The 19,491-nt window shown below is 37.3% G+C and overlaps 1 protein-coding gene across 2 annotated transcripts in view; it reads right to left on the bottom strand.

Annotated features, from left to right (window-relative positions):
• USP24 (ubiquitin specific peptidase 24) overlaps positions 1-19,491 on the bottom strand; it is a 129,266-nt gene that overhangs the window by 45,201 nt on the left and 64,574 nt on the right. For both annotated transcript variants that reach the window (XM_019742818.3, XM_019742816.3), the window contains exons 25-38: positions 19,385-19,451; positions 19,144-19,254; positions 18,333-18,431; positions 18,066-18,239; positions 16,095-16,180; positions 15,851-15,944; positions 14,772-14,927; positions 11,587-11,684; positions 8,707-8,802; positions 8,360-8,588; positions 7,470-7,629; positions 6,507-6,662; positions 4,154-4,224; positions 3,347-3,507 (exon numbers count right to left, since the gene is read on the bottom strand). In XM_019742818.3, the coding sequence (XP_019598377.2) occupies positions 3,347-3,507; positions 4,154-4,224; positions 6,507-6,662; positions 7,470-7,629; positions 8,360-8,588; positions 8,707-8,802; positions 11,587-11,684; positions 14,772-14,927; positions 15,851-15,944; positions 16,095-16,180; positions 18,066-18,239; positions 18,333-18,431; positions 19,144-19,254; positions 19,385-19,451 (1,758 nt within the window). The remainder of the gene's footprint in view (positions 1-3,346; positions 3,508-4,153; positions 4,225-6,506; positions 6,663-7,469; positions 7,630-8,359; positions 8,589-8,706; positions 8,803-11,586; positions 11,685-14,771; positions 14,928-15,850; positions 15,945-16,094; positions 16,181-18,065; positions 18,240-18,332; positions 18,432-19,143; positions 19,255-19,384; positions 19,452-19,491) is intronic.

Here is a 19,491-nt window from a genome sequence, read left to right on the forward strand (position 1 = left end):
GGTGAAAGACTGAAAAGTTTCCCCCTAAAATGAGGAACAAGGATGCATTGCTTTTACTACTTCTATTTTACACAGTATTGGAAGTTCTAGACAGAGTAATTAGTCAAGAAAAACAAATGAAAGACATCCACATTGGAAACGATGGAGTAAAATTATCTCTGCTGGCAGATGACATGATCTTACATGTGGAAAACGCTGAAGAATCCACACATACACATACATACACACAAAACCTGTTAGAACTACTAAGTAAATTCAGCAAGATTGCAGGATACAAAACCAATACACAAAATACAAGTTCGTTTCTATACACTACAGTTTGAGAAAGTAAGAAAACAATTCCATTTACAATAGCATCAAAAAGAATAAAATAGGAACTTAGGAACTAACTTAACCAAGGAAGCAAAAGCCTTGTCCAGTGATAACTATAAACAATGCTGAAAGAAATTTAAAAAGACATAAATACATGGAAAGCTATCTCATGTTCATGTACTGGAAGACTAAATCTTGGTAAGACACTGATAATACACAAGTGATCTACAGAGTCAATGTAATCCCCCTTAAAATCCCAATTTTTTTGCAAAAATAGAAAAACCCATCCTGAAATTCATATGGATACTCAACGGGATCCCCAAGCAGCCTAAACAATCGTGAGAAACAACAAAGCTGGAGGACTCATACTTCCTGATTTCAAACTTACTAAAATGCTACAGTAATCAAAACAGTGTGGTACTGGGATAAAGACAGCCATACAAGTCAACGGGGCAGAAAAAAAGAGCAAATAAATGAATATATAAATATTTAAAAAATTATTTTCAATAGGGGTGTCAAAGTCATTCAATCGGGGAAGAACAGTCTTTTTCTTTGTTTTTTTAAATAATACTGGGACAATTGGATATTTACACAAAAAAGAATGACGTTAAACCCTTACTTTACATCATATACAAAACTTTAAATGGACCAAAGACCTAAATTTAAGAGCTAAAATGTAAAAACCTTAGAAGAAAACACAGGGTAAAAACTTCATGACATTGGATTTGGGAATGATTTTTTGGATATAACACCAAAAGCACAGGCAACAAAAGAAAAAAACATAAACTGGACTTCATTAAAATTAAAAACTTTTGTGTATCACAGGACACTATCAAGAAAGTGAAAGAAACCCCACAGAATGGGAGAAAATTTTGCAAATCACGTATCCAATAAAGGATTAATATTTAGAATAAAGAACTCCTATAACCCAACAACAACAAAAAAACCCCCAGACAACTTAATATAAAAATGGGAAAAGGACTTGAATAGACATTTCTCCAAAGAAGATATACAAATGGCCAATAAGCACATAATGAGATACTCAACATTATTAATCATTAGGGAAACGCAAATAAAACCACAAGATGCCACTTCACACCCATTAGGCTGGTTACTATCAAAAACATACAAATACAAAAAACAAACAGAAACCAACAAATGTTAGCAAGGATGTGGAGAATATGAAACCCTTATGCAATGCTGGTGGGAAAGTAAAATGGTACAGCCATTGTGGAAAACAAATATGGTTTCAAGAAATCAAATAGAGAATTACCACATGATCTAGTATTTCCACTTCTGAGCACATACCCCAAAGAACTGAAAGCAGGAACTAAAATTGATATTTGTATACCTATGTTCATAGCAGCATTATTCATAATAGCCAAAAGGTGGAAACAAGCCAAATGTCCATCTACAGATAAATGGATAAACAAAATACGACATATACAAGAAAATATTATTCAGTTTCAAACAGAAATGAAACCCTGACACATGTTACATCATGGATGAATCTTGAAAACATATGCTAAGTGAAATAAGCTAGACACAAAAGGACACATATTGTATGATTCCACTTATATGGAGTACCTAGAATAATCAAATTCATAGAGAAAGTAGAATGGTGGTTGCCAGGGGTTGAGAGGCGGGGAGAATGGAGTTATTGTTTAGTGGGCACGGTCTCAGTTTGGGATGATGAAAAAGTTCTGGAAATGGACAGTGGTGATGGCGGCACAATAATGTGTATGTACTTAATGAATTATATACCTAAAATGGTTAAAATGGTAAAGTTTATGTTATGTATATTTTGCCACAGTAAAAAAAAAAGTCTAACAAATCTAAAAAAACTCCATTGTTTAATGATTTATGAGTTTTAGATGTGTGTGTGTGTATATATATCTATATATCGCTCTCTCTCTCTCTCTCTCTCTCTCTCTCTCTCTCTATATATATATATATATATAAACAAAATTAGCTTGCTGTCACATGTTACAAATCTATTTAGACAGTGTGTTAACTGATTTTATATTATTTTTTTCCACATAGAAAATTTTAATTTTTATGGGGTTGAATTTTATGTTTTTTTATTTAATGACTTCTTAATGGGTATAGAGTTTCAGTTTAAGATGATGAAAAAATTCTAAAGATGGATGGTGAAGACGGTTGCACGACAATGTGAATATACTTAATACTACTGACTATACACTTAACAACGGTTAAAATGTTAAATTTTGTTACGCGTATTTCACCACATTAAAACAAAACAACCAAATTTGGATGCTTATATGTTAGGGGTTTGGACTAGCTTTAACATTTCTTCCCTTCAAGGGCTCTAATTTATAAAGTATATAAATAAGCAAAGTGGATATAAATTTCACAGATTTCTGTGGTACCTTATAAACCCTACAGCAGGAGCTCCCTGAGAGCAGTAAGTTGGAGAAAGTGGCTTACACTTGAGGTCGGGGTGTGATCTCCCAATCTCAGTCTGGCCTGGGGCACCCATGCAAGAAGGCTAGCACACAAAGATGAGATGGGGAGGCAGAATGGATTTACTTAAGTCATTCTCTGAGCCTGGATCACAAGCCTTCTTACATGCCGAGGCATGTATAAAACCAAGAAAGAATGCTAGATGGATACCACAGCGACATCCAGATGTGGAGTTATGAAGTATGCTGAGGTGAGGAAGTGACGTACAAGAACAAGAGGACATGAGCAGGTGACCTCTACACAGTGATCTGGAATAATGTCAGGCTCTCACCAACCAGGTGAGCTCCTCTTTCTCTTTTGGGTAGGCAGACCAGGTGGGGTGGTGGTGGGAGTTGGGGGTGACTGAAGGGAAGAAAGCCTGGTATTGTTCTAACTTTCCTGTCCTGAAAGGGGTGAAACACGAAATGACCTCTTTCAGGACACAAATGTTGGAAGAGGAGAGGTGAAATTCTTCTGTCAACTTGATAATGCACAGAGGACTTTAGGGAACAGTATACAAATCATTATTCTCTTTCTGTACCACGTGAGCTTTTCCATCTTTATTACGTACCTCTGATTGACTCCTCTCATAATACTAGTTGGGGACCAGAGAGGCAGCTGAGCTGTGAGAATCACACCTAGGAGAAATTGATTCGGCTTCTGTACATCTGGATAAGCTGAAGTATCTGTCTGACTAAGAGTATACAGTTGATCACAGGCAACACGGCGAATCTGAAATTACATCATTAGTGGCAAAAAATGAACATCAACCAACACTTAGAGATTTCTTCAAAATTGATTTTCCTTTGAAGTCTATACTTTGAAGGATATTATAAGGGTGAGTGTTTCAGTCATTAATGGTAGTTACACTGAATAAATTAGGGCTAATTAAAAACAAGTGTGGTCTGTAGATTTCCTAAATCTAATCAAATCATTTAATATAAATGAAAATAAGAAAAATCTTTGAGTGTTTCAAAGTTATTTTCAAGTTCATGTAAGAAAATCAGAGTGATAAAATCTAATGAAAGTTCATGGCTTGAAGTTGGTCTTTCATGATTTTGACCAACATGCTGACGCTAATGCCAGCTGCCCTTTGCCAGCTATGGATGTTGAACACTGGCTCTAACATTTTATTGGTTATAAACACAAATTAATCGTAGCGCTCGTCTCTTAACTTCTGGTGGAATATGGAATAGAAAGCAGGGCAGAGTCCAAATGGTCACTTTGATTCAGAGTGGTTGGCAGCCCCTGTGTTATGGCTCCGAGAGGACTGAATGTCATTCCTTCTGTACTCCCCACAACGTCACAGGTATCCAGAGAGCCCACGACAGAATAGGACCAAAGGGGTTTTTCATAAAGTAATGTAAACAATCCTTACCTCAGAACTTGGTGATCCAAGCAGAATATCAATGATAAAATCAGCAACACAGGGCAAGTTATAGAAAGATGCTAATGATAAGAATAAAGAGAATTGGGGGTGTATGGGGAGGAATTAAGTTAGAAAATGCATTTTTAAAATTTCAAAAATTTTCAGTAATTTCTTAAGCTTAACGATAGCAGGAATTCACCTCTTCTTTTACATGGAATTGAATTCAGGACCTTCGACAACTGACTCCACGTCTGGGAGTTTCTAAGGTGCTCAAGAGTAGGACCATGTCTGGTCATCTTTGTACCTCCACATTTTGGCACAATGCCTCGCACATACCAGTTACAGAATAAATTATGTCCTGCCGTGATAAACTATCAATACTTGTGAACTATAAAATAGACCCTACCACAAGCTTACAAATGATAAAAAAGCTTGAAAAGGGAAGTTATGATTTTTTCCATCTTTATTTCAAAATATCTCTAAAATTAAACAATTGTAGGAAAATTGAACTAAGAGTATGGCATATGTCCAAAAGCATTTCATGACTTACACTTCTCACATATAAACTTTCAAAGGCACTCTTGCTCCAAGTAAATAATTCTGAATACTATTTTGATGTGCCATAATTGTCTAACTTTTTCTATATGTTTATCTTGATTTATCTTATATAGTGAATTTAGAAGTTACACTAAACACGCAATGATCACTGACTCTACATAACAGGCAGCCTGAACTGGTAACACAACAATGAAGAATAGAACTCCTATGTGTTGGTACAATTTTGAAAGTGAAGCTGTTAAGACTTCATTACCGAATAAAAATTTACTGAGGACTTACTATGCAGTGGGCAGTGTTTGGGTGCTGGAGATTTAGAAAGGAACAGAATGCACAAAAGTGTCTGTCTTATGGCGCTTACTGTCTAATTGCAGAGGGGATGATGACAATAAACATGACAGTAAACAAATTACATTTTATGCTATTAAGTGATAACTGATATAGCAAAAAATAAGGTGAGGGGTTTAGGTAGTGCCGGGGTGGGGAAGTGTTGTTTTCTTTAAAAAGGTGGTCAGAGAATGTCTCACTCAGAAGGTGACATTAAGAAAGACTTGTAGGAAATGAGGACAAGAGAGCCATGTAGATAGATGGGGGCAGGACATACCAGGAAAAGGGAGCAGCCAGTGCAAGGGCCCTGGGGCAGGAATGTGCCTGGCATATCGGGGAATAGCAAGGAGACCAGGGTGGCTGAAGCACAGTGACTGAGCGGGAGAGGAGGAGAAGGTGAAGGCACAGAGGTACTCATATCAAGGGGGTAGATTGTGTCGGGCCTTGAAGGCCTCAGCAGAGATTTGACTTTTACTCAGCGTGAACTGAGAAGCCACTGCAAGGTTTTAAACAGGGGAGTGATAGGATCTGACTTACATTTAAGAAGGTGCACTCTGGTTACTGTGTGGAGAATAAACTACAAGGGTAGAAACAGGGAGATTAGTTAGGGCACTTGCTATAATCCAAGTAAGAGATGATGGCAGATCAGAGGGTAATAACAGTGAAGGGGTAGAACCTAGATATGGTTTGAAGGAGGATGTGCTGACAGATTAGAAGTGGGGTATAAAAAAAGGAAATCGAGGATGACTCCGAGGTTTTCCGCCGGAGCAAAACTTCTAATAATTAAGTTGGGAAAACTCTCGGGTGACATGGGTCAGATCTGTAGTTCAGTTCTAGGCACATGAAGTTTGAGAAGTCTATTTGATTGACATCCAAGTGGAGATGTCAGGGGAGTAGTCCAGGCTGTAGATCCAAATTTAGGTGTTACCAGTAGCACATAGAGGGAATTTAAGGCTGTGAGAGCAGATGAGATCGCTGAGACCAATGAGTGTAGACAGAGACAAAACAGTGACGAGGGACGGAGCCCTGGGGTGTCCTAATATTAAAAGCATGATTAATAATAGCCCCCGTTTGCTGAAGCCAACAATAAAGATAAAAGGGTAAATCTTAAGCTTCATAATTTTAACAGTGGAGTCATCATCAGTTTAGCAATTGATATAGAATTCTAATTCAATACTTTAGGAACTATAAATTTGAGTTATTGTAATTCCTCAACTAGATAGTAAACTTCTAGAGGGCAGACATACTGCCTTTATAATACCTACTGTGAACCCTTGTATACAGAAGGTGCTCAATATACGAGTATATTCATTCAGAATTTAATTATTGTAGCACTGTTCTTACCTACTCCACATGGCAACTTTTCCCTTTTTTTCATTTCTATTAATATGACCTTATCGATGAAGGAATGTAAATATGTCCCAACAGAAACCTGGCCTTTCCCTAACAGAGATGGATCACAAGCAAGCCTGCTGCATACCCAGTTGCTGGCTCCGGAGCTGCAGGCAGGTAACGAGAAGAGACAAAGCCTCCCCTGCAATAAGTGAGTCTTTGGTGGACACAGACTGCTGCCGCACACAGATGCCAGCATGCAGGGCGACCGGGTCTCCTTCACTTCCAGAGCTGCAATTGCTTCCTGGAAACAGGCAAGAAGAAGGTTACTGCAGACCCCACAGGACCAGCAAGATATTCTAACACCCTTGTAATGCATTCTAGCATCTCAAGTGAAATTAAATAGTTCAAGACACTTTAGGAAGGAACAAGGGACAATCACTTTATTTGACCTCGACTGCTTTGTACTTAAAATATACTTGGAGGCACTCAAAAGGTTCATGAGGCAAACTAATTTCGCGTGACAGAAGAACAGTGAAATTTTGGAGGCATATGATAGTCTTCTTAGGCTATTAGAAATGTTCCTTATCTTGATCTAGATGTGGTTACACATATGTAACAATTCTGTACATTTAACATGTCTGTGCTTTATGCATGTCATATATTTGGATAACTTCTTTATTATTGAGGTATATACATACACATAGATTGAGCAGGGAAAGCAAATGAAGCTGAAAAGTAAAGCTACTTGTAAAGGCCTAATAGAAAATACATGGCCAAACCAAGAAAATGACTTTTCCAAGTAGGAATTCTAGATGAATTTTAATTATAGCCACAGTTATTGGTCTCATAACAGTTTACACTCAGCAAGCTAAAAATTCTGATTTGATTTTCTCACTATGTGTTTATAAAAGCTTTTTATTTCTGAAGCATGACATACATACAGTAATGTGCACAGATCTTAAGTGTATAGCATGATGAATTCATGCTCAAAAGCAAGAGAAAAGGCTTCTTCCTTTTGTGACTCTGAGCAACGTATACACAGACAATTCTTACAGCTATAATATTTCTTGCCCAATGCTCTAATTACCTTAGGCATTCTAATCAGTACCTGAACTGCTGAGTCTGTTTCGAATTCCAGCAGGAAAGAGAGAATTACTTTCTTTAATTGGCTGGCTACTCCCAACGAGGTCAAGTCGTCCTGCAGCTGCAGCCCATGACAGTCTCATGAAACAAGCCACAGTAGAAGTGAAGTCATTTACTTCCATTGTCTACAGAAGTATGGAAAGAGTGTTATGAGAAAACGTACCCCTAGTATTGGAACACATCTCATTGACTTCTATAACTTTCCTACTGGTCTCAGTTTTGTGAGACTCTTTTCTCCAAGGTCATCCAGAAGGATGGCTTTTTATATGCTTCTGTACTATTATTCCAAGACTCTCAATAGCTCTTTGCTACTTGTAAAACAAAGACTCTGATCTCCATGCTCTGGCTTTAAGTTATCTGCCACCAATTTGGTTTCTACTGTTTCCCGTCTGCCCCACATTGTATTTTGGCCTGGACGAATTACCATGTGACCTCCATAGGCTTTGGTTTTCTCTAATTGCTCACGCCCTCCCTTTTTCTTGAACAACTCTCCTCTCTCCAACTCTCCATACTTATCTCTGTATATCTAATCCCTATCTGTTGTTCTTCAAGGGCGACCTCAAATGCCACCTCCTGCATGAAACCATCCATGATAGTCACAAGTGAAGGTAATTATTCCACTTCCTCTGAAGGCCCGTAGAATGTTTGCCTTTTGTAGTTCTCTTATAACACTTGATATTTTCCACATTGAATTATAGTTTTTTTGTCTGCACTAGTGGTCTCATTCTGACTCACCTAAGTTCCTTGAAGGCAATATTCATGTGAATCATTTTTATATCCTCACGGCCCCTTCCTGCAACCAGTGCCTTCTAAATGGGAGGTACTTAGTAATTCTTGAATACACAAACCACTTACTTGTATTGCAACTCGTGCAGCAGGGATGATTTCCTCAACCCTAATAGAAGACCTATCAGACACTGATAACTGTCGGTAGGATGACTTTTCTGGGGTACCACATAAGGACATCTGCCTGCTGGTCTGCCGGCTGACATTTCGGAATGGGCGAGAAGAAAGTGCTTCTATGCCATCCTTGGTGAGGTCTTCATCTAATAATGTGGGCATTGTTTGTCCGACAAGTAAAAATCTTAAAAAGATAAAGGTAGACTTATTCAAGCTCATTTGATACTATTTAAAATGATGGGATTGGTGAGAATAGTAAAGTCAGCATTGCCTTGTGAGACTAATGCAATATATTAACATACCTTGCGAGTTGTAGACAGATCGAATAAACTCCCTGCCTTGTTTCATAGTCGACTTCTGATGGGATGGAGTCCCTCTGCATGACATTTACAACCAAACTTCAAAAAAGAGAAAAGAAAAAAAGGCAGGATATTAAAGACTTCTATATCTTTCACAGGAAATTTTCTGTAAGTAATTTAATTAGTAATAAATGTTATCAATAACTTAAAATTTCTATAAGATTCTTACATACTTATAAAGGGACCATACATATTTCTATCGCAATGATTTCTTATGATACCTACAACCCTCCTGGTTCACTCAGAATTAGACTCCTTGCTTAGCCAAAAAAAGATACCCAGTACAGTGTTTGGCTAGTTCTCCTTCTAACTGGTTTGAGTTCAGTGATCTTGGTACTAGTACAATGATCGACTCAAAAATATAACCACAACTGATGTATTCAATAAAGCTTGTTTTTCACAGCCACTATAACCTCTATTACTGCAAAAGCTTCTCAACTGTTCTTCCTGCTTTCACTCTTGATGCTCCACCTCCAAAATCGAGTCTCAATCAATCAACCAGAGCGATCCTTTAAAAATGTAAGTCAGATCATGGCACTCCATCTCTACACAAACTTCTCTAATGGCTTCCTATTTCCTACAGAGAAAAAAGGCAGTCTTCACAGTAGCCTGTAAGATCCTACAGAACCCGAACTCTGGTATGCCTGTAACCTCATGTCCCCTCCCCTACCTTCCTCACTCTGTCCCAACTACACTGGCCTCCTGTGGACAGCTTTCTGCAAGAATCTCAAGGTCTCACTCCCACACCTTCAGCTCTCTGTAAATGTCACCCCATCAGTGACGCTTTCCCTGACCATTCTACTGAAAATTGCAACCCTTTCCATCCCCTCCTCGTCTTATTTTTCTCTACAGCTCTTATCAATCACCTGACAAACACTCTTACCTTTACTTCTTCCTTTTTTATTTGTCTCCCCCACAGGACTGTGACCTTCACAAAGACAGGTTTTTGAATAATCTATTCACTGCTCTGTTCCCAGTGCTTAGAACAATGCCTGGCATGCAAATTAACTGACATACAAAAAGAAGCCAGAAGTAAAATGCCTTTATTACCACAGCTCTGTAATTGCCTGAGTCAACTGAAGTGAGTTGTGACAAAGGCACATCCCCACAATGTTGAACAAAGAATGAAACTATATGTGCACTAGGCTTTCCTTCCACGTGGTTGGGAATTCTGTTAGCTCCATCTCTGTGTTTCTCATCCTCTTTATCCCTTCACGGTCCCACTCAACTTCTCTTCCCCTCAGGCCTCCAAATAGGAATTCCTGCAACTACCCTCTGCGCAAACTTGAAGCTGGTTTTCACTCCTAGAGGAAATGGCATGTGTACTTCTGCCTAGAGTAAATCTCCTTTACACTGCGGTAGAACTCAGCCCCACTGATCGATCATCCCTCTTTCTTTGCTCTTTACTACTTTCCTTTTTCATCGGCCCCTTTCAGTCAGCCTAGAGAATCAAACCTCTACAAGTTAAAATCAAATAGAAAAGCAAACTTTTCCCTCAGTTAGTCTTCCCATCAAAGTACTGTCACCCCCCTTTTTTCACTCATTGGAAAGCAGACTTCTGCTTACTGATTCTACTTCCCATTCTTACACTTGCCGCTCAGTTCTGCCAGCTGCTTATGCCCTAACGGCTGTACTTATACTCTGATGCCTTCCCAAATCTCTAACACCATTCTCCACTCCTCTGGAGAGCATCATATCCAAACCATCCACTTCATGTGACTCACAGGAACCTCTTATACAATCAGATTCATTTCTCTTGACTTCCTCTCTGTCCTCCATCTCTCTCCATGTTTATTCCTCGTAAGGACTAAGATTCATCATCTCCCCACTCTTCCAAGGTAGAAATCATCAGGCCATTTTATAAACGTTCCTACCCTTTATCTAGTCATAAAGACTTGCCTATTTTACCTCATAAGTGTCATTCTACCACTGCCCTAAATTTAGAGCTGGTTATCTCTTCTTTGGATAACTGTCAGCTCTTAATAGTTCTCCCTGCCTCCGGTCTCTCCCACTTCTATTCTTCTCCACTGCAGCCAGAGTTAATTGTTCTAGGTAATTCCTGGCTTACAAACCTCCTGTTTTCCCATGTTCTATAAGATAATGTTGAAAATCCTCACCGTGACCCTTATTTACATACTTGTTCCCTTTATCCTTTGCTCTAGCCTTACCAGGCAACTGTCGTTCCCAAGAGAGGCCATGCACCTTCATGCTTTACTCATCCCTCGCCGCACCTCTGGCTGAGAGTCCCCTGTCCCTCCTCATTTACCTAGGGAATGACTATTCATTTCACAGCTCAAATGTCATTTTCTGTGAAGCATTTTCTAATCTTTGACCCCAACCAAACTGAACTAATTTAACCACTTTCTTCCTTAACCTCTATTGCCCCAAAGCACTTTTTATAAGCCTCTGTTTTGATACCTGTAATAACTGTTTGTCATTCTGTGTTAAACCGTGAGCCTCTCAAGGGCAGGGGTAATACCCAATTGATCTTTGCAGCCACAGAACTAACGCTTTGCACAACATGGACTGCTGGGAAGCAAATTCACCTTATCACAAGCTGATGTGGGGATCAGCAGAAACAGATACAGCCTCCTCTCTACTCTTCCCGAGAACTTCTCCCACTACTTGCTTCTCCAAGTTTTCCAAATAATGAAAAGTCAAAAAATGAATTAAAATATTCCAAAGACTGAAACATCATTCCTTCTCATTAAAACTCTCACAATGCTTCACATAATACCTTGTAGAATAAGCAAGGCTTGGCAAGAGAAATTAATTAAAATATATTCATTTTCTGCAATTCATGTAACATACTGAAACTCTAACCTCAAACCTCCTGCTTTGAGGAAGTTCTCACAGAAGGATTTCGCACAGTTTCTTGCCATGTCATCATCAGCAGTTGGCATGAGTTTGGAGCTTAGAACCTTGGAAATACATAAGCACAATTAATCATCCCAACACTTCCAGCAGAAATTACTCCTTTACTTAGTAAAACAATCAGACGACTCAAGTCAGAATCTCTTTAAATGCTGCATGCTGTTTTCCCCAAAAATTATACAGAGGCTGATGTTTCACAATTAAAATAATCACATTTTCCAAGTTCTAGTTACTTAGCAAGAAAAACCTTTGTTTTGAAGAAAGCTAATGAATTCTTTTCATGAAACCAGCAAACGTGAATGTCAAAGGCTCTCAGGCTTAGATAAGAGCAGATATTCTACGTGATATGCTAGCTATTTTCTTGAAAAAGTATATACACTGAGTTTTATAAAACAGCCCATTTACTAAAAATGCTAGATAAGCTCCCTAGTAATGATTCTAACTTCTATTCATTGAGCATGTAATGATGCACTAGGCATAAGATGAGGTGCTTAACATACATTATCTCTTCATCTCACTATGCATGGCATCTGTATTGTACTTTACAGGTAAAGACTGTGACCCCAGGAGTTTAATAACCTTCCATTCAAGGTCACATGGTTAGAATCCAAATCCAGATGTGTCTCACTCTTAATATTCATGCCCTTTTATAACACTGCAATACCTACCTAAGGAAAGCTTAACTGAATATTTTGGTATGGCAGAGAATTATTTCACATAAATGATTAAACTATATATTTGAAACTACAAAAGTCTAGTTCATGTTTTAGTTTTTTGCCTTTTTAAAAAATTTTTATTGGGGAACACTGGGGTACAGTGTGTTTCTCCAGTGCACATCAGCTCCAAGTAGTTGTCCTTCAATCTAGTTGTGGAGGGTGCAGCTCAGCTCCACGTCCAGTTGCCGTTTTCAATCTTTACTTGCAGGGGGCACAGCCCACCATCCCATGGAGGGAATTGAACCAGCAACCTTGTTGTTTAGAGCTCGTGCTCTACCCAACTGAGCCTTCTGGCCGCCCCTCTGGAAGCTCAGCGGCAGCTCATTGTCTTGAGTCTAGTTGTGGAGGGTACAGCTCACTGGCCTATGTGGGAATCAATCTGGCAACCCTGTTATTCAGAGCTCGAGCTCTAACCAACTGAGCCATGCGGACGCCCGGTTTTTTTACCTTCTATGATCTCTGACAGATCTCGGGCACGTAGGTTTCCCTTTTGCCTCAGTTTTCTCATCAGCTAGCTGAGGATAAATTATCTTTACCAGAGGATTGTTTGGATTAAATGAGATTAACACAAGCTTAAGGTGCTCAGTATAGCACGGGCATAAAATAAGTACCGAGTAAACAATTGCTTATTTAGTTGTTTTGATTTTAAAAGATCTGCTTCTATGAACCTATGGAGGTTTTATGAGCTTATTTTAGAATTTTAGTGTAGGATTTTTTTTTAAAGATGCTTTTTTCCTAAATTGTTTTCTGGGTAACAGGTCTGTTAGCCCCGGATTGTGAGCATTACACAGGAAAATGGGAATCCTCAGTAATTCTAATCCTTCTTGAGCGTCGACAGCCATATGCACATACTCCCCCCGCTTAATGGACAACAGTTTAGTTAAGATGGAATGTTTCTTCAAAGGAATCGGTATTTGGAATATCCACTTTGAAGTTCCTAGCAGGCAAACATAAGTCAAAGATCAAAATGTTAAGGAATTTAAGCTTTCAGGTAACAGTAAAAACAAGTGCTTCTGGGAGTGTTAGGGTTTCCAAATGTTTGTGTTGTCTAAAGCAAAAGACAACCTACCAAAGGAATTCCCAGTGAACAGAAGTCCTAATGCTAGAGCCATTGTTGGACCATTCTGTTTTTCTAGGTGCTCTCAAATGTGGGTGTTAAGATTTATACTGTAACTTTTTTTGAGACAATCATTCAAAAGAAAATGACAAGTCTGACAGCAATGGAAGGTTCAAAATTTATAAGCTTAAACTGGCCAAAACTTTCTAGGCAATATTCTGTTTTGGGATAGCATGCATTTTAAATGTCCACATTAGATAAGGACATACTTTACTCTAAAAATTATGCTAAATATTTTCTACCTTTGAATCCAACATATTTTTTGACAAGAATAATTATTTTAAGGCAAATATGAAATGTTATCACAGTTAGAACATATAAGCAACAAGTAGAGCATAAAAATGAATGAATATAATTACATACTCCAAATTATAGTCAGATGAAATAAAATTTAGAAAAAAATGCCCAAGCAGGCACCCTTTAGCAATTATAATCTTAATTATGAATCAAAGTATAGTCGAGATAAATGACAATTTGGTAATTAAGGCTGCTTACGCATTGATCTTGATTCTTTAATAAATAACTTACAGGATATAACTTCCTAGGTCAAAGCAAAATCATCCAGGGCTTTATTTTCTCCAGACCTAATGTGGCACAAAAGTCTGACCCCTGACCCTCCAAGAGCAGGACTGTTTCTACCTGGTCACTCTCCCATATTGCTTTGCTTTCAAGACTCAGTATATCCAGCCTCTCCTATGTCTTACTCGTAAGATCTTGAAGCACAGGTCTTGTCTTTTCATCTTTGATCCTTTAACTACCACAATGACTTATAGATGCTAAACAATTAGTAAATGTTTACTGAACTAAATCTACTAGTTTAAAGCTACTTTGGGAGAGGAAGGTAATAAAAATATTCTTTTGCTCAAATTCTTCCAGTGTTTTTTTTTTTAAATCTTGAAATAATGTTAACCTGTCTTCTGATAAATTCCTCATAAAGCTTTATTAATGTCAACAAGTTACAATAGCTTTGAAAAAATTAAGATGCCTTTAATAACAAGAAGGCTTGGGATTAGTCATTGATAATACATATCTGCAAAATTTCTAGAAGAAGGTAACGACACATTTTAATAGACAAGGCTTCCTAATTAATTATTTAGATGCTATTTTGCAAGTATAACAATGTACATAGGTATAAATTGAAAAAAATTGAGCGTTCACAAAGGCAAAAAACAAATGTCTCAGTTTATATTTTATTTTATACTTTTTTTAAAAACTAATTTTTAACAGATCAAGTCCATTTATTTCTGTCATCTGAAAGCATGATTCTGCAAACCGAAACAAAAATAAATTAGGTTTCTTACTTCTAAGTTGTAGAGCACTCTGAAGGTAGACATTCCTGGAGCAAAAGATCGAAACAGACTTTCTAAAATTGAACTGGCGCTTGGCTGATGCTGTTGCTTTGAAGAAAGGGATGGAGATTTTGAAGACTGAGAACTTGTTTCAGACAGCAATGTTTTCTAAGTTTAAAAAAAATGAAAAATACATCACTCTGTAATTATTAACAAGACATCAAACTCCATCACACAAACTGTAAATGCTCAACAGTATTACAATCCTACATGAATGCCACTGAGAATGTGTTCTAAGCAACACTAGCACGGTCATCTTAATTTGTTTCTGTATTTTCAAAATCTGTACTTCTAAGTACTGATAATGAAATTATAAGATTGCGAAAGTGGTAGTTTTAAGAATTTTTGAACTAATGCTAATGGTATATTTTATAACTACATTAGTTCTCTTCTCTCTCAAATTAATATATAAGCCGTATACCACAAGACTGAGCTGATCTAGACTTCAACCACTGAAATATAAAATTCATTAACTTAATTCTAACAACTTTTTTCTAAATTAATTTATTCTGAAAACATAAACATTATAGATAAAACACTCTATTTCAATATATACATAAAGGAACAATATATGAAAAATTAAATAAAATGAATTTTATGTATTAACAGTGAAAAAAAAATCAAAAGATAAATTCATTTATGTAAGCAACTCAAACATATGCAATAATCACAATCAGAGAGGCACCATAATAGAAGTATCAGAGCTACAGTCTGATCCTGGACAAGATACAGACACTTCACCTCTCTGGGTTTTGGTTTCCCAATATATAACATGAAGGAGGTAGAAGTAGATTGATATTAAAGGCTCTTCTAGTTTTAAAATTTGACATAGTTTTTAAATCTATCTAGATACTTTAAAAGCCAATATGAAGTTCTGATTTCCATTTATAGAGACGGCACTTTTCAAAAGAAGAAAAATTATTATGGGAAAGTTGATATCAAATAACCTTAATGTGATTTTGAGTTGTATTTTCACTGAATCATAATACAAAATTCCATCCCAGTTAAATAACTATCCAAGACACACATACCTTTCTTCCTAAAGAATCAAGTTGATCAAGGGCTTCCTGAATGGCTGGATCAGTGGGTATCAAGAGCAGAAGCTTTCGAACTCGTAGAGTTATCCTGAAATTTTTCAAATTAAATTTTTTTTTCACACAAGCCAGTTTCAGTAACAGTCATTTACTGTGAGATGTAAAGTAAAATACATTCAAATGAGAAGTTACTTGGTTCCCTTAGTAACTTCTTCCAAGCTTTGTAAATATTTATATTTACCTTGGCTCCTCTAGATTGGCAAGCTGGTACAGCATGTCAAATACATTACATACAAGTGCCATCACGACACCAGGAAGGGATTTCTCCTGAGGGAAAAAACACACAAAATAAACACAAATTTACAAAAGAATTTCCCCCCTTTTTAATCAAACATACCAACACTAAAAGTGTTAGTTCTGGAAGACTGATCACTGTAAAACTCGAGGGGAGCATAGTGCTCACCTGCATTAAAGAACACATGGGAACACAGAGTCAGGGATCTCACACCTTCTAGTGTGCTTATTACCTGGGCTCTCTTCTCCTACCCATCTGCTGGTGAGGAGGCTAAAGGCGCCAAAAGACAGGCAGAAGAAGAGAGGTAAAACAAAGGGCAGGTGTAATTACTAACATGGAGTGTGGGCACCACTGAAAGCTGACCAGAGCTCGTGAGGAGCAAACAAGGCAATGAGTAACATAAAAGCAAAATTATAGTAGTATCGTGTTTTCCTGAAAATAAGACCTAGCTGGACAATCAGCTCTAACGCGTCTTCTGGAGCAAAAATTAATATAAGACCTGCTCTTATTTTATTATAAGATGAGGTCTTATATAATATATACGATATGATATAATACAATACAATACAATACCAGGTCCAATATAATATATAATTTAATATAATGCAATATAATATAAGACCGGGTCTTATATTAATTTTTGCTCCAAAAGACGCATTAGAGCTGATTGTCTGGCTAGGTCTTATTTTTGGGGAAACACGGTATATATATGTACATACACTTATGCACAATACATACGTATATATGTAATTGAAGTCGAGAAAAACAAAGTTCTCACCTTGTTTTTTCAAAGGTGAGAAAAGAGATTCTGATATGATTAAAGTACATTTTCTGGTTATGAGGAAAAAGAAACTAGACATTACTATAGAATTATTATATAGGGGAAAATTTTTAATGAATATATATGAAAAGTAAGTATGAAAATGTAAAAATGTTAAACTTGAAGATACTATATACTGGGGGTGCCAAAAAAATGTATACATTTTAAGAGATGCTATCTATGTATTAGTTTTCAAAGTTGAATTGAATTATGGTAGCAATGTGTAGTATGACGTTCATTCAAAAGATGGCGTTAATCAAATGAATGCAGCATCATTCATTGTATTACAATTTTAATACAGTTTTTTCCTTTCTTAAAATGTGTATACATTTTTTTGGCACCCTCTGTATACTGTTTCTGTTGCTAATTAACTGTTATAATACCACTCTGAATGGGATTTCTTTCCTAAATTCTTGCTATATTTAAGTACTGTATAGTTATTTTAAAAAAACCCACAATACTAATACTAACCCTAAAGAGTTCTTTGATATCCATAGCAAGGTTGTTCTAAGATAAAAAAACACAGTCACGCAAAGATCTGAAAGCCAAGTGATGAAAGTATTTCAAGGGGAAGTGATCACATGTATCGACTTTGCTGAAATATCCAGAACATGAGGATTGAGAGGTGGAAGTGACACAGATAACCTTGAAAAGAGCCTGAAAAGATAATTGCAATAGAGTTTCGACAACTCTTTCAAGGAGTTTTGCTGATCTCGGATGGAAAGAAGGGGACAAGAACTGAAGGTGGAATTGGGGTGAAGAGAGAAGGCTTTTTAAAAGATGGAAGAAATAACACAGCACGTGTGAATGCTAATGAGAATGACCCACTAAAGGGAAAAATGATGAATCAATGAAGAGAGATGTATAAGAGGAGTAGCAAGCAGTGGCCAGGCAGAATGATTCAGGGACTCAAGATTCTATGGGTCAGAAGATTGATAAATTCTACATCTTTTTACCCATAGAAGCTCAGCATTTTTCAGTGATACAGTCTGAAGGATTTGCCTGAGAGAAAAGGACAAAATCATCCAAATCTCTATGAGCTGAAGGCAAAAAGATATTAAATTTTTGTTTTAAAACTGAAATTCAGCATTCAATACCTGCTCCATGGCATATGATGAACTAAAAACCCCACTGCTGCTGCTGCTTGAGCTGGTAGAGGAATCTGCTGAGCTCCCAGAGGGGGTCCCACTGCCAGAAGTCTTCACTGTAAGGATTTGTTCATCAGAAAAGCCCAGCTGGTGCAGTAGCTTTTGATCTTTATTCACTGTCAGCTGCAAAAAGTGGTTTCTTAATTAATAAGAGGGAAAGGAAGAGGAAAGTATTCCTATCAGGCTAATGTGCCACGAATTTTTATTTAAACCCACCAGGCTATCATTTGTAAATATCTGTATATTATCCACAGGACAGCACAACTGCTTGGCTATCTTCCACCGGACACTCCCTATGGTTTCATTACTGTGAGCCTGTAACATAAAATTAGACATTGTTGTGAGTAATTCGTTTATTCATTCACTTAAACAACTGTTAGGGAGCATGTATTGTGTTATCAGGCACTGTTCTAGAAGCTGAGAACACAGCAAAACACAAAGACAAGAATCCCTGCCCTTGCGAGGCTTCCCTTCTGCTGTAAGTAAACATTCTATTTCCTACTCCAATTCCCCCTACTCATGCATGGAATAAAATCGCAAGTCCTTCGCCCACTGCAGGTCTTCCATTCTTTGCCTTCCTCACTGTCACATCAGCCACCTTGCTTGTCACGAGCAAGCCAAGCGAACTCCTACCTCAGGGCCTTTGCCTTTCTGCTCCCTTTGCTCAGAATGTCCTTTCCCAGAAATGGCTTACTTTGTCACTTCATTCAAGTCTTTGTTCAAACACCACTACTTCAGAGAGATCTTCCCTGTCCATCTTTATCTAAAATGGTATTTCATGTATACCTATCACTCTCTACCAACTTATCCTGCTGTATTTTATTTACTCTTTATAACATTCACCACCACCTGATAGTATATCATGTATTTACTTACATGTCTGCTTTATAATACCCCATCATTTCCTTTCATTTCGGGTCTCTATTCTGTATTTGTTTACCAAACAGCTTTTAGAATAAGTCCCTCATGCAGATATCTTAATCAACATGTTCTTATGAAATGGCTGTAGAGCTTAATGTGAACCTACCTCTACAGTAAAGGTATCTTTGGTAGACTCATAAGTAATATTAAGAGTTAAAAGATGTCCATGAAATGAGGCACCATGAGGTAGAATAGTTCGCGGAACAGAATAAAAATCCTTGAAAAAGACATTAAGTCAAACAGGTCAGATACAGAGAGCCACTGTTAAACGTCTCAAAAATACATACTGAACACATTAAGTCTAGTAACAGGAAGATTCAGTTGCTTTAAAAAGAAGAGAGGCTTACCTCTATAGTGATCACATAGCGTTCTGCCAGAAGTAGCAATCTCTCAATTATTACAAGTTTAGTCGATCTATGGGTTAAAAAAATTTTTTTTAAACATATTTGAAATG

Source organism: Rhinolophus sinicus, chromosome 14 (assembly GCF_057876585.1).
Source record: "Rhinolophus sinicus isolate RSI-liver-muscle chromosome 14, RSI-T2T, whole genome shotgun sequence".
Classification (NCBI taxonomy): Eukaryota; Metazoa; Chordata; class Mammalia; order Chiroptera; family Rhinolophidae; genus Rhinolophus; species Rhinolophus sinicus.